Source organism: Ctenocephalides felis, unplaced genomic scaffold (assembly GCF_003426905.1).
Source record: "Ctenocephalides felis isolate EL2017-DRISC unplaced genomic scaffold, ASM342690v1 CF-g0.4_SCAFFOLD_00845, whole genome shotgun sequence".
Classification (NCBI taxonomy): domain Eukaryota; kingdom Metazoa; phylum Arthropoda; class Insecta; order Siphonaptera; family Pulicidae; genus Ctenocephalides; species Ctenocephalides felis.
The window spans coordinates 25,185,959-25,200,117 of record NW_020536999.1 but is presented as its reverse complement, the minus strand read 5'-3'; the positions used below and the strand labels follow the sequence as shown (position 1 = coordinate 25,200,117).

Below are 14,159 nucleotides of genomic sequence, written 5' to 3'. Positions count from 1 at the left end.
AAAACTGAAAAACTAATTTATTTTATTCGGTTATTTAATTTATTATACCAAAATTTAAAATAAATATTAATAATATTATTAATCATCAAGAATCCGTAGAATTAAATATTAAATAAATTCAACTTAAATATTCAACTAGTATTATAGTTTCTAAATATCTTATATTCAAAAACTGTTTAAAATTAATAAATAATAATAATACTAGTTTAAGTGAAAAACTAATTTATTGAATTTTAAAATGAGCTCATTATTTTCAATACTTTTTAAATATTTTAACAATGAAGCAAACTGAAAACTTTTATTTTTAGAATGAGAGTATTTTCTTACCAAAATTTTTAAAGTCTCCTTTTATTTTTCTTTCCAGAAGTGAAATGTTTAAGAAATGTGGTAATGACGATACCAGAAGCAGTACCAAGTGGAGAATCCGTGGTACTTCAATGCCATTATGATCTAGAAGGTAAATAGATTAGTAAATAATTAAAATAAAAATTGCATTAAATAAATAAAAATGGTAGTATAAAAATCATTTTCATGAGTATACTGATTTGTTTACACTCAATTACTCACTAATAGCCGATTATCAAATACACAATTTATCTTCTGTTGTTTCGAAATTGTTTGAACAAATTAATTTCAAGCAAATTATTGGTAATTATGATTTAACAACAGAAGTACTCATACAAAACCGTCGAACGCAATCGACCGTTCGATTGGATGCCGATTAATTATTTATTTATTTAATTAATTAATTATTTGCAGAGTGATAAACCGAATTGATTAATTAGTCAGCATTCAGGTGCTGCACATATATTTACACACACATGCAAATATATATTATAAACGATATGCGAATCACTCTAATTAAGTGATTTTCTGGTGTCTATAATGAGTATACTTAGTTGTCGTAGGGTGTATAATATTAGACAGACGTGTATATTATTTAATTTTATACAAATTACACAAATACATCAATTATTATTAATTTTAATTAAATGGTTCAGAAGTTATGGAAGGTGGTTCAAAGTCCTTTTACCTTATACCTTCTCAATCAAAAAAATTATTTCAACAATATTCATTTGTTGTCATTGTTTTCAAGTTTGTTAAAGGGTTTAATCAAATTTAAAAAAGATTTTGTTTGAAAATTTGTTTATATTGTTTGAGTATTTATAGCACAAGATTAGTTATCCAAAAGTTATTCACGATTAAAAAAGTATATGTACGTTTTATAAATAAATATTGCTAGCTACAATATTTACAATAGTTTTTACAAACTAGGTTTTTGTTATTTATTTATGATAAGTGAAAAATTGCTATTAAAAACCAATTAAAACAAAAAATGTTAGAAAAAGTTGAGGCTAATTTAGTTTGATAAAAATTTATCGTATCGAAGTTGTGAAAATACATTTATTTATTATATATTTCATAATAGTTGTGGGAGTAGTAATGATTATGATAATATATTAAATTAGAAACTCCCAACATAATAAAAAAATATAAATTTATTAACTGTAAAAATATTTCGATATCAAAAATATACATGACATGTCCGATTGTTTTTTACAAATCAAAACCAGCCTGCTTGATATCGCCACATAGTTAAAGCATTCAATTAATTTGTTTACTCTTACAGCTGCTTGACAAAACTCATTCTTAAAAAAATTCAATCTTAAAAGTCATAAACTGTTCGAAAAATTTTGGCCAGGAAACGCATTGACTAGTTTTTCGTAAAGACTAGCCGAATCTTTGTAATTAAATGTTAGAATTTTTTTGGACGAGTTTGATAAAACATTGTGTAACAGTAGTTTTTGTAGTCTAAAATATACTAACTTATACTAAAAGATTATAGGCCTACGATAAGCGGTTGTATTATAGAAATTCATCAAAATTCAGAATTTTGTTGCACACTCAAGCGATTCTAATCAGAATCTATCAGAAAGCATATGCACAGTAATAATATAGTATAATAGCACAGTATAATCAGTTGATAGCTACTGATTACAGTTGACGTCTACACTTTAATAAAATACATTTATAGAACTCGAAATGGATAAAATAAATAATGTTAATCTACTTAATTTAATTTATATAATTGTAAATAGTACAATTAGATAAAACAACTCTACAACTTAATATTAGTTTTCATTTAAAACCGCCTATCATTTTTTTTTAAATTTATTTTAATAATGCAATTATCTAAACATATATATCTAGTGATTTTTTTAATATAAAGAAGATAAGATGTCTCAGCCACCCAATGGTGGTCCTGATATTATTGTTAAGTAGCAAGTGTTTTGAAAAAAATTAAACTACAATTAACTCAATCCAGGAAAACATATAAACTAATTAAATTTATGTAATCAAATTAGTTTAAAAATAAAATAATATTCTAATCTTAGCTAATACTAATCTTAGGACCTTGTTGTCTACATTATTACTAGAGGTGTGTTTGACAAAATTAATTCATCAGAAGTGCATTTATATTATAAATCGTGAATAACTTTTAAAATATTAATACTCTGGACCATATGGATTTCAATTAGAGATGGGTAACTCACTCCGGAGTTATGACTCCGATACAGCTCCTCCCTCGGAGTGAATCCGAGTGGAGTTGTTTCATAGGATTTGTCATATCCGACTTCCTTAAACTGGTATTAAATCTGTTAACTCGTACAAGCATTTAGTGTTTTTGTCGTTTTTGATTTGGCAAGAAAGCGGTCACTTTATTGTCTCGCAGGCAGTTTTATGACCTTTTTTAGGTATAAAAGTCAAAATAAATACCATTGTGTATTTTCCAGAAAATACAAAAATGTTACTTTAAAGATACAAAACAATGAAATTGTATTCAAGTGTGGATAGCTCAAATGTATAATTTATTGAATAGTAAGGGGTCATATTTCTAACTACGACAATCTTTGACCGTAAATATACCGAAAAATATACGAAACAAAATACATTTATTTAATCTTGTTTTTCCATAGCCTGAAATAACAACACTTTAGAGTATAAAATTTATCAGTGATATCATTAGTATTTAAGCAGTAAAAAATATTCAGTATTATATTATTACTTTTCCACAATTATATAATTGTGTAAAAGTAATAATATGCTAATCAAACTACGCGATATAATATTAATTTTCAAATGGAAATAGCAGAAGAAAAATTTTGAAAGCAGAAGTATTAGTACTTTTAGCAGAAGTATAAGTAGTATTATGTTTTGGTTTTATTACAAAGTTTACTACATAATTTTTGATATAAAATTAATCCAAAAATCAATCATTTTCTCAACAAAAGAAAATCATTAAATTGAATTTGATTCTCAAGTTTTGCGTTTTTACTTTGGTCAACACTGCTAAAAATACGAATCACTGAGTCGATCATCTGGTCGACCGAAAAATTTTACAATTCGTCATTTATTCGTGAATTTTTTAGAAAAATTATTTTATTGATAATTATTCATAAATTTTTATTTCAAATAATTAATGGGATTTGACAAATCCTTATATACATGAACAGCGTACTATAGAACACATTTGTTTCGAGTATTTCGGTTTCAAAATTGTCGGAGTCGTGGAGTTGTTTAGCGGATATAACTCCACCATGAAGCGGAGTCAAATCCGAGTCAATCCGGCTTCGGATATAATAAGCCCATCTCTAATTTCAATAGTTAAAACTGTGGTCTAACAACCAAGTTCCTAAATCAACTCGACATACTCATAATCCGCTATTAAAAACAACAAAAACACATTAGATGAAAATCTTATAATTTTTATTGTATCAATTAAATCGTTGGACCAAAAATCAATCACCCTACCTTTCCTTCCAGGAGACCCTCTTTACACCGTCAAGTGGTACCGAGGGCGAAGCGAGTTCTTCCGGTACCTGCCAAAAGAGTTGCCCCACACTCGCACCTTTCCCGGAGCGGGGGGACTGTCGGTCGACGAGAGGCGCTCGGGGCCCCATCAGGTGGTCCTGAAGGACCTGACGCCTGCTATGTCTGGCCGGTATAGGTGCGAGGTGTCGGCGGACGCACCATCGTTCGACACGGCCATGGTGGCTGGAACACTCACTGTAATAGGTTGGTATAGTTTATAGTTTGATTGAGGGGTATTTGTACTTGGTATATAAATCTAAAGCCAATCGATTAATGAATTTGTGAATAATGAACAAAAATTTTTAAACTATGATTTTGCCTAACACCACAAGGCCAGAGAAACTCAATATACTTTTAATTTTATTTGGATGTATACAATTGATCATTAATTGGATGGTGCCTTAAGAAGATTATCTGGTTTTGAGATACGAATTTTATACGATTTTTGAAAAGCCGAAAAAAAGCAAACAATACTTTTACTATATATTTTTACACAAGTTATTGAATGTTATTTTCAGAATTTAGACAAAAATAAAAATTAATTACTTACCCTACTAGTCTAAGAGCCAGTGAACTACTTGACTATCCTGTTTTCGCAAAGCTAGAATTTTTTTTAATTATATTTTAGTACCATTCTGGCAATAATTCCGCGGTTGCGTCATCATACCTTCAATTTTTGAAAATGACAAAACAATATTTTTTATGACTTGCTCCCACAAAGCTCAAATTTTGAGGGTGTATCCTTTTAACTATTCAGAAAGTATATGTGAACAGCCAGCCCATTCTGACGGTTAAAAGGGTTTGCCAGTCGAGTACATAATAGTCACGTCACGCAAAGGTGTGGGCGCAATGCCTTATATAATCGGCTAAACCCTTATATTTAAATAATTTATACGTCATATTGAAGGCCTTTTTGAAAACATCCGATATACCAAATTTCAACTTTGTATCTCACCTCATGGCTGAGATATCATTGAAAATATGCCAAAGTGGCCCTTTTTTCAAACTCAATTTTTGGCGTAACCTCAAAACATATCGAAACAGAAACTATTTGATTCTACTCACATTGACTAGACCACATAATGTATATTAATATATGCTACATAATCATTTATTATTAGCTTAAAAGGATAAAATAAATTTTCAATTTATGTTTTCGGATAGTGCGTTTTGTTTAATTACTTTCTTATTAACGTTATTCGAAAACCTATTGTTTTTTCTTTTAGTACTGCAAATATTGTTCAAATCAAATTGCGGAACACATGGAAAAATTGAACAAACTTAGTTATAAAGTTGTAGTTCTAGGAGGTGATGAAGTAGAATGTCTCGCTATTGGCAACTATACGGACAAGTAACATTTTTTTTAGAGAATGTCGACTATTTGAAAAAAACCTTTTGTACAAGTTTTTTTTTCAAAATAGTTAATATCGAAATTAAAGCTCGTACTGAATAGAAGTCTACAAAATTCAAGAGTCAATGATAAATTTTGAGGAATTTGTAGAAAATCAAATAATCTTTAAAGTGTCTACTGATATTATAATACCATGGATGCAATAATTCGGTATATTTTGTTATAGTTTTAAAAGTAGACTATTTATATTATTGCATATGTTGTTAAATCGTTTATAACTTTTAAAGCATTCGATCAATGTGAATGATGTATGAGAAAAATTTGTGCCAAATTAAATTATCCACATTACCGTTGATTAAATAATGTATAAACACAAATTAGCATACTTTAAAATTGTTTTAGAAATTTGGTAGTTAGTAGGAAAGCATTCGAATTCAATGTAACGTTGTTAATTCGCAACTAATTAGTGCATTTTTTCATTACATCTCTTATAACTTTTAAACCATTTGGTTGATTTGGATGATGCACTTCGGAAGTTTGTACGAAAATGAATAATATGTAATGATGCCTAACATTATAGCATCCTATAGCAACTCGGTATACTCTAAAATCACATTTGAAGATATACTCTTATTCATGAAGCACTAATCCGCGACTAATTAGTGGATTTTTTCATTGCATCTCTTATAACTTTTAAACCATTTGGTTGATTTGGATGATGCACCTCGGAAGTTTGTACGAAAATGAATAATATGTAATGATGTCTAACATTATAGCATCCTATAGCAACTCGGTATATTCTAAAACCACATTTGAAGATATAGTGTTATTCATGATGATATATTTATTATATTTGTTGTATTTTTTAAACCAATCGATTATTTTGAATGAGGTATGAGATAAATTCTTATGTATCCATAATATTCTTAAAATTTTTATCGAATATAAATTTCTGACACGTTTAAAAGTAACTTTTCGATCAATTCCATCAATATGAGTGATGTATATACATCCCGGTCCACCTGCATAAACAAACTCCAGCAAGCAATTTAAAACAATACTTTCCAATTCTAAAAATCCATTAGAGCACAAACAAAAGAAAATGGGCTACGTTGGAGCAGTTGGGAGTGCTCCACCCTCTCCCCTTTGCTCCTAACTCCATTAATTCAATCTGTAGTAATTTACTTTGCGCTTAAACTTCACAAAATCTGTACATCTCTTCGTTTTTTTTCTTCCTCTTTGCGAGAGCATTAGCATAACGATTGCGCCTTCGCCATAAACTAGATCGTTGCGATAAAAAGGTGTTCCCGGGGGCGAAATAGACAGGGGGGCGCACCGGTGGGGAAGGAACGACGCGTTAGCCCGCTTGTGTAACTCGTTCCTGTACATTTTTTTCACTGAAAGTCTTGTAACTTTGGAACCAATAGATTGATATGAATAATGTAATCGAGTATAATGTTAAATTATATACGAAACTGTCTAATATTGTATGGTCCCACAAGTGCTTAGTGCACTTCTAAGAACACGCTATGGCAAACTATACCCTGATCAACCCATAGCGACAATTACACTTATAACAACATACATGGAATCTATTGTAGTAGTTAATTCAATAAAAGTAAGATCGAAATGTCTGAGTGTAAAAAACTTCAGTTACCACTCATAACATGTAAACTACAATATTTATTGATATAATAAAATTGCACTTTTCAAACTCAAAAAATTAATTAGATCGCACTTATGTATGTGCATCGAATTTAATCTTCATTCGAGTTCCAATGTATTCGTGCATTTATCTATTGAATCTCTTGTAACTTTTGACTCATTTGTCGATTGATATAAATGCTGAATTTAGGAAATTTGTACTAAATTAAATTTGTATACTATTTATCTAATATTTAAATATAGGTATACTTTAAAATTGTTCAAAGATATCATAATCATTCACAAATAAGTTACAAAATACTTTATTTTTGTCTATTTTCAATGACCAATATATGTTATTATAGATAGGTAAATTATAAATAAATAACTTTGTCAAACATTGGTTATATAGAAAGTACGAATTAAACGTTACAATAGATATAATAAATTTAAAGTAAATGGGACAAAATCGCGTAATTTAGTTACAATTTTAAAGTATACTCAGTTGCTTGCTGTACAGCAAAAAATATTATCCATTATCGTAACTTATCTAATTTTGTACAGAATACTTGACTATATCATCCATATCATCCGAATGCTTTAGAAGTTACAAGAGATATAATAAATAAATGTCCACGTCCCTTTTGAGAAACAACGTCCAAGATGCAAATCCCTGATATAAGAGAATTAGGAGGAAATTGCGTCTTAATAATAATTAAATTGTAAACGCGTTAGATTTACGGATTTTCTCCAAAAAGAGGAGAAAGGAACAAATTCTAGGGAATCTCTTGCAGTCCGGAAGAAAAAAACATCATAATTCTTTAAAAGGATTTTATACAAATACATATTTAAATCGCTTTGCAAAACTCATCGTTCGTACTACAATCTTACAATTTGAATATATTATTACACAAAGTGTCAACAAATACTGAAAATTATAAGTCAATCTAAAAGTGCTCTACTTATAAGTGTTGATGTGAAGATTTAAGTTAAATGATATATTTAATGAGTTATCTAGAACGCACCAAAATCTTGCAATATGAGTCTATTTTAATAACAAATACTAAAAATGATAAGATTTCTAAAATTTGCACTTATATATATGTGATTTTATTCTATAACATTTTTTTTATTGTAATAGATTTTATCAAAATATGCTTTTTGCAAATGCTAATCCATCATCAGACGACAATTTTAATGAGCTTTACGAGACTTTGCTTATTAATTAGTACGAGACCTTGAGCATTACAGACTTAATTTACACAATTATGTCTTAATTAAACCTAAAAAAAGAAATAAATATTTATGAACCATTCCACGATTATCTGGATATCGTACTCAAAAGACGGCTTCCTTCTTAATAATAAGTCAGAAACAAGTCTCGTAAAAGGGCCCCCGAACACGCCATCAAGAAAAAAACGAAGAAAAGGGAAAAAACAGTTCGTTTTCTAATGGCCTACAGAAATGGCATAAGATTTATGCCCATAACGTTTTGATAAGAAGGAAAAACCGAGGAAATAACGTTAAAGAAAACTCGTAAACAAATGAGTGATCAGTATCTTATCACGTTCGCCATTAATCAAGGGGGCAAAAGCAGGATACTTTTTTATTATCCGGAGGGCATGGTGGTCGGTTGTTTTTATTTTACATCACATGACTTGATTTATTAAAAAAGGATTCAAAAACAATTTCAATGAAAAGCCTAAAGGCACCCATAAAATAATCATTATTCGTTTAAGTCATCTTCAAGGAGAACATTACTCCCTTTTTGCGATCCAGAAAGGATTTTATGAGCCAAGAAGCTATATATACACCAAAGTAAATAGATTTGAAACGCTTCTTGTTATTTCTGTAACGGAAATATGAAATTAACACGCTCGAGTGTTAGATGCCATAATTCAGGAGCTAGCAACCTGGATGGAGTAATTTTCCGCATCTGTCTCTTATAAAAAATTATCTCATTCCTACTTCATTGTCTTAAGCAAATGATGCATTTGCCTCGGAGTTCAGCCAAACATTGTTGCATGGTTTTCAATTATTCTGTGTTTATTTACTTTTTATAAGGACCATCAAAATCAAATTTTCAATATTAAATTATACATAGGATTCGCCCGTAGCTAAGCGGTTAAGAGCGACGGGACTTGTTTCAGAGGTCCCGGGTTCGATACCCACTTCGAGCAGCCTGTTGTCAGACAACATTGACAACGATTTTCACTTGGAAATATAGATGGCAATATGTTTCCAAGTTAAAACAGCCCTTACCAGGCATTGTTGCACCATACTTGCCCTATTACAGAGATTGTAATAAAAATTTATCATACAGAGATGTGACAACTGTTTGGGTTGTCATCTGTAGTAAAAACAAACGTAGTTTGTAAGATATTAATCACAACAGCTCATAGAACCCATAAGTTCTGATCGGTGTTCAAATAAAATTATGAAAAAAAATAATACATGACTCAACTATAAATTTTCTCAATGTCTAATTTTTTTTCGCATTTCTCTCAAGAATCTGTCCATAAATCAATTCAACCTCAAAACCAATAATCAGAATGCTACAAATTGCTAATATAAACTATTCAAAGGATACAAATAGAGTCAACAATGCTCAATGAGACTTCTAATTGAGCCTTAGTATCTACATCTTTCTCTCCATGCCAAATTATGTCCAGAAAATACCACATATTCAGATATAAACTATTTAAGAATCACCAGTACTAAAACTTTCTATTACACCCCAGACTCCAATATCAATTAACACTCCAGCATGGTCTTATTCATCTCCAATTTCCCAACCATCCATCCATTATCCAAATGTTTCCAATCCCTGCATCGCCGAGAATGTGTACAGCATGCGGTCGGGCTGCTTTTGATAAATCGACAGAGGAGTTAAGACGGGTTAAAAGCGATTCAGGAATAGAATCCTCCTTTCGGACATGTATATGTTTTGACAAGTGCTCAATATGCGTTATTGATGACTTGGCCCCGAATAGATGGATAGATGAAACACCCACGTTTGTTAATTTGCGATTTAAGACGCCATATGGGTGTTGATGATGACGAAGGCAGGTTGATGGTTTAGGAGCATCTTTTACATGACTTGTTTTATCTTATTTTTTCCTGGTCCAAATGCTACATTTATCAGTTTTCAAATGAGCGCTCAGTTAGCTATTATACGTTTTTCCTAGAAGCTGGCACGCTAGGACAATAGTGTTCCTATTTTTAGGGATCATTGAATTTTATCAGATTCAAATGTCGGACCTTTGTTTGATCATTAGTAGTGTTCCTTCTCTTGAAGTCCATGCCTCGGATCTATACAAACATACATCCATTATATTCCTGAAGTAGGTCAGAATTTGTAGGAGTAATTGTTAAAAATACTTTAAATAAAAACGGGCATGGTCCATTTCAATTTCAATTTCCCAACTGAAGATTAAGTTCTACATAAAGAATATCGACCAAAATGCATAATATTTTTCAACACTATGTTATAAAAGTCATTGTCATCTGTATCTGTTATCTTACTAGATACTTCAGGGTTAAATCTTTTTCAAGTATCATCATTCCTTTTGGAACCTCTGATCCCAGTTGCCATGGATCATCTTCATGTGGTGTGTGTAACTGCACTAATGCAATACGCATTTCCGGCTGGACTTATGAGTATGAGTAATATATCTCTGAACATCTGCTTCAATTAACAAACCCGGGAAAATAGAATAAAAAAGCCACCATGTGTTAAAGAGTTGAAGCAGGAGATGAAGAGACGAAGGAGGAACGAACGATTTTATTTATAATCCATCTGGAGAATATTTCCGAGTTATATGAATGAAATTAGAATATTTAGTTGATCTAGGTACATTTGTCTCATACATCATTTACATTAATCGATTGGTTTAGGATACAAAAAATAGTTTTCTTTTATCATTTCTTGCTTTACATGCGATTAAAATTTTAAATAATTCTAGTTGCTTCATTATTGCATAGCAATTTGTTTTAAAATGTCCTTTCCTATTCCAGATTTACCGATTGGGCCCCCCGACATCTACGCCGAGAAGAGGCGCTACTCCGCAGGCGACACCCTGAAGGCAAGTTGCACGTCGCCCCCTTCGACGCCTCCAGCAAACCTTACTTGGTACATAAACGACAACAAGGTACCAAACAATAAATAAAACAAATAGTTCTATTAACTTTTATCTTATCATCTTTTTTGTTTTAAAGATAAACAAGATATTTTACTCGAATCATCCACCGGATAGTCTCAATGCAATTGCACAGTCCAGAAGCATATCAATGGAAAGAATTGATGAGCTTCACAATATTGGGGCTGAAGCCCTGCTGGATGATTATAAACTTCGAAAACCAGGTGAAGATATTTTCACAAAAGTTGTTTCATAATACTTAACATATTATTTCATATAAAATATAAATTCAAAAACCGAAAAATAAAACATATTGAAGAAGTTCATTATAATTATATAAAGTTCATTATAATATATATTTTATCTTTTAATATAAAAAAGAGTAGAGAAGAAAGTAGGCACACATATAAAGTTTCCTTTAGTTTTATTTTATTTAAATTACTTTACTAACTTAGTAAATTTATCTATTTTATATATTTATTTTATTTAGAAGAATTCGCTCCCCAGATCTCTCTCTATTCGCGATACATCTTTCTATGAATATTATTCCTAGATATTACATGAATATTTTTATATCTACATTATTTACGATGACTCGGAAGTTATTTTAAGATACGACTCACAAAGTATTTCTCATAACTCATAACTGGATGGATAAATATTAATCTTATAATAGATTTTATTTTTTTTATTTATTTTATTTTACTAGAATAATCCCGACGTACTATTTATAGTATACGCGTTTCGGTAGCGCGACTTATTTGATCATTTATTTATTAAATCTTAGATAACTTTCAAATAGTGAAATGAAAATTGATAATTAGACTAATTTATAGAAAAAGCCCAGTATCTGTTAATAGTATTACAACCTCGAAATCGTTGGCCTGATGTTACAAACTACATATTTAGAAAATTTCTACAAATTCTAATCTACAATATTTCATACAACCATATGGCTACTCGGTATACTTTGAAATCGAGTTTAAAATAAAACCTTAATATGTTTACTTGCAATTCTTAAATATTTTTTTTTAAATGAAATCTATTGCATTCCCGTTATTCGATGTAAATAAAATAATTAGAGCCCAAAGTACACAATTTTAGCAATCTCCATTCTTTTACTCACCAAAGCAATTCTCTTTCCCACTCCAGGTCTCAAAAGGATCCCAAGAAGCGCCCAACAATCAAGACCCTACACTTTGCCGACCCCAAACATTACGACTCCATCTACAGCAGGGGGCTCTTCGTCCTCCAAAGGGGGCATTCCACCAGAACGAAAGCGGTCCAAAATATATCTAGAACTTCCCTTGGACGTGAGGGCGTTCGAAGACGGAAAAATTAAACTCAGGTGCACCGCGGAGCTGTACCAATTGTACAAGGCTAGCGGAGAAGTCATTCTTGAGGAAGGACCCCGGTTGGCGCCCATTTTGGCGACCAGGGACTCCGGGAGCGGTAAGTGAAGAAAAGATACACGTTGTTGCAATAGAAAAAATGTTCAAAAAATTCAAAAGGTTTTGTTGTCACTTCTCATTTAATGTTAACTTTTGATGTTGAGTTTGCTTGATTTTTTTGGTGGCTTTGGCGGTCGTCCACGTCTTTTTTACTGTACATTAAACAATTTAAAACAAAATTGACAAATCCTTGTGTCGCAAAACTAATGAATAATGTTGAAACTTTGACAATTAATGAATAATGAACCGTCTGTGCAGACGTCGGTTCAACTCCACCAGCGTAATTCATCATAGTAATATGATAAAGTTTTCGTTTTAACGTTTCAAACTTTTGACACAGTGGAGAACAGGGCAGGACAATATAATAGAAGTACACCGAACAAATTTTTCAAATAACTAATGTATCTATTTCTACCAGTTTACTATATTTTCTATCGATTTCCAACCCTCACTGTTTATGCCCTTACGATGCAGCACACGTTTCGGCTCGAGTCTTTTGTCATGGTGAGTGGCGCCGTGTGAAATTTATTGCGAAACCTGATATTGCTGCTCATTTTATGAAATGGCTTCTGCTTCTTTCACACTACTTTTATATCGTGATAGGTTTCAATTCTTGTCTAATCTTATTTTGTTGGACGGGAGAATTACGAAGAATCGGAAATGAAATACTTATAAATATGTAACATATATATATATATATATATATATATATATATATATATACATGCACCGCCTGAAGGCAGGTCCACTAAATGGAAGCACCACATTTTATTAACTTCTTGAACTTCTCTTAAGTTTCTATATCATGTTCAACTTTATGTACTTTCTCCTACTCAATTCAGATAGACTACTAATTAATTATTAATAATTATGAACCGAAGTATAGAGCAAAGTCTAAGAGAAATTAGTAATTTTATTTTTTTATTGTTATTGCCTTTATGTTTCCTTACAGGCACAATAGCCCACAATGGAATTATAGCATCGACGGTTGTCGGAGTCTTCATAGTTCTGTGCATTCTGCGGTAGCAAATCAAGAGAATAAATTCGGAAAAATAATTAATTAACATAAACGATTAATTAAAATTAATTAATTAACACACTAAACGACAACAAATTCACGAGTGTTTGCCAAAAAATTAAATAATCATGATAAGTATTTATCCTGTTGTAAATATTTGATAGAAAAACTCTGTATAATAATATACCTATTATTTATTATCCTCTTTTTTCACTCTCTGTGTCTCTATTATATTATTATTTAATTATTTTTATTAAATATATAACATAATTTTTTATTATTATTTTTATATAATAAATTTTATATTATAAAAAATTTGTTATATTATAAAAAATATTAATATTATAAAAAAAACTTCAGGTACAATCAATCAGTTACTGTACTTGTACTTATATATGTATTAAAAATTTGTTTAAAAATTTGGAACTTTTTATATTAAATTTTATTTTCTTATTTTCATTATATTGTTTATTTTTATATTCAATATAAATATGCTGAAGTTTATTTTTACGATTGTTTCTACTTTTATTTCATTTGCGCAATTAAATTTTAATTAAACGTTTTTAAATTTATTTCGCATTGGCTATATTTTTGTAATTTAATTACAATATTTTGTATTTAATTATTTATTTATTTGCTGATTTATGATAGAAGTACATTTCACTTCATGCAAATTTTTTTAT

General features: G+C 30.3%; 1 protein-coding gene across 1 annotated transcript; it reads left to right on the top strand.

Moving 5' to 3' along the window:
- The first annotated feature begins 388 nt into the window (after positions 1-388).
- LOC113363646 lies at positions 389-13,561 on the top strand. Its single transcript, XM_026606132.1, has 6 exons — positions 389-457; positions 3,826-4,077; positions 10,886-11,019; positions 11,087-11,231; positions 12,160-12,459; positions 13,411-13,561. The coding sequence occupies exons 1-6, from the start codon at positions 391-393 to the stop codon at positions 13,482-13,484; spliced, it is 972 nt and encodes a 323-aa protein (XP_026461917.1). The 5' UTR covers positions 389-390; the 3' UTR covers positions 13,485-13,561.
- The last annotated feature ends 598 nt before the right edge of the window (positions 13,562-14,159 follow it).

Bases quoted from the DNA above. Each gene is read 5' to 3' on its own strand.
- LOC113363646 (XM_026606132.1), top strand. From the start codon at position 391: ATGACGATACCAGAAGCAGTACCAAGTGGAGAATCCGTGGTACTTCAA. The intron at 458-3,825 runs GTAAATAGATTA...CTTTCCTTCCAG, and splicing joins ATGCCATTATGATCTAGAAG to GAGACCCTCTTTACACCGTC. The intron at 4,078-10,885 runs GTTGGTATAGTT...TTCCTATTCCAG, and splicing joins TGGAACACTCACTGTAATAG to ATTTACCGATTGGGCCCCCC.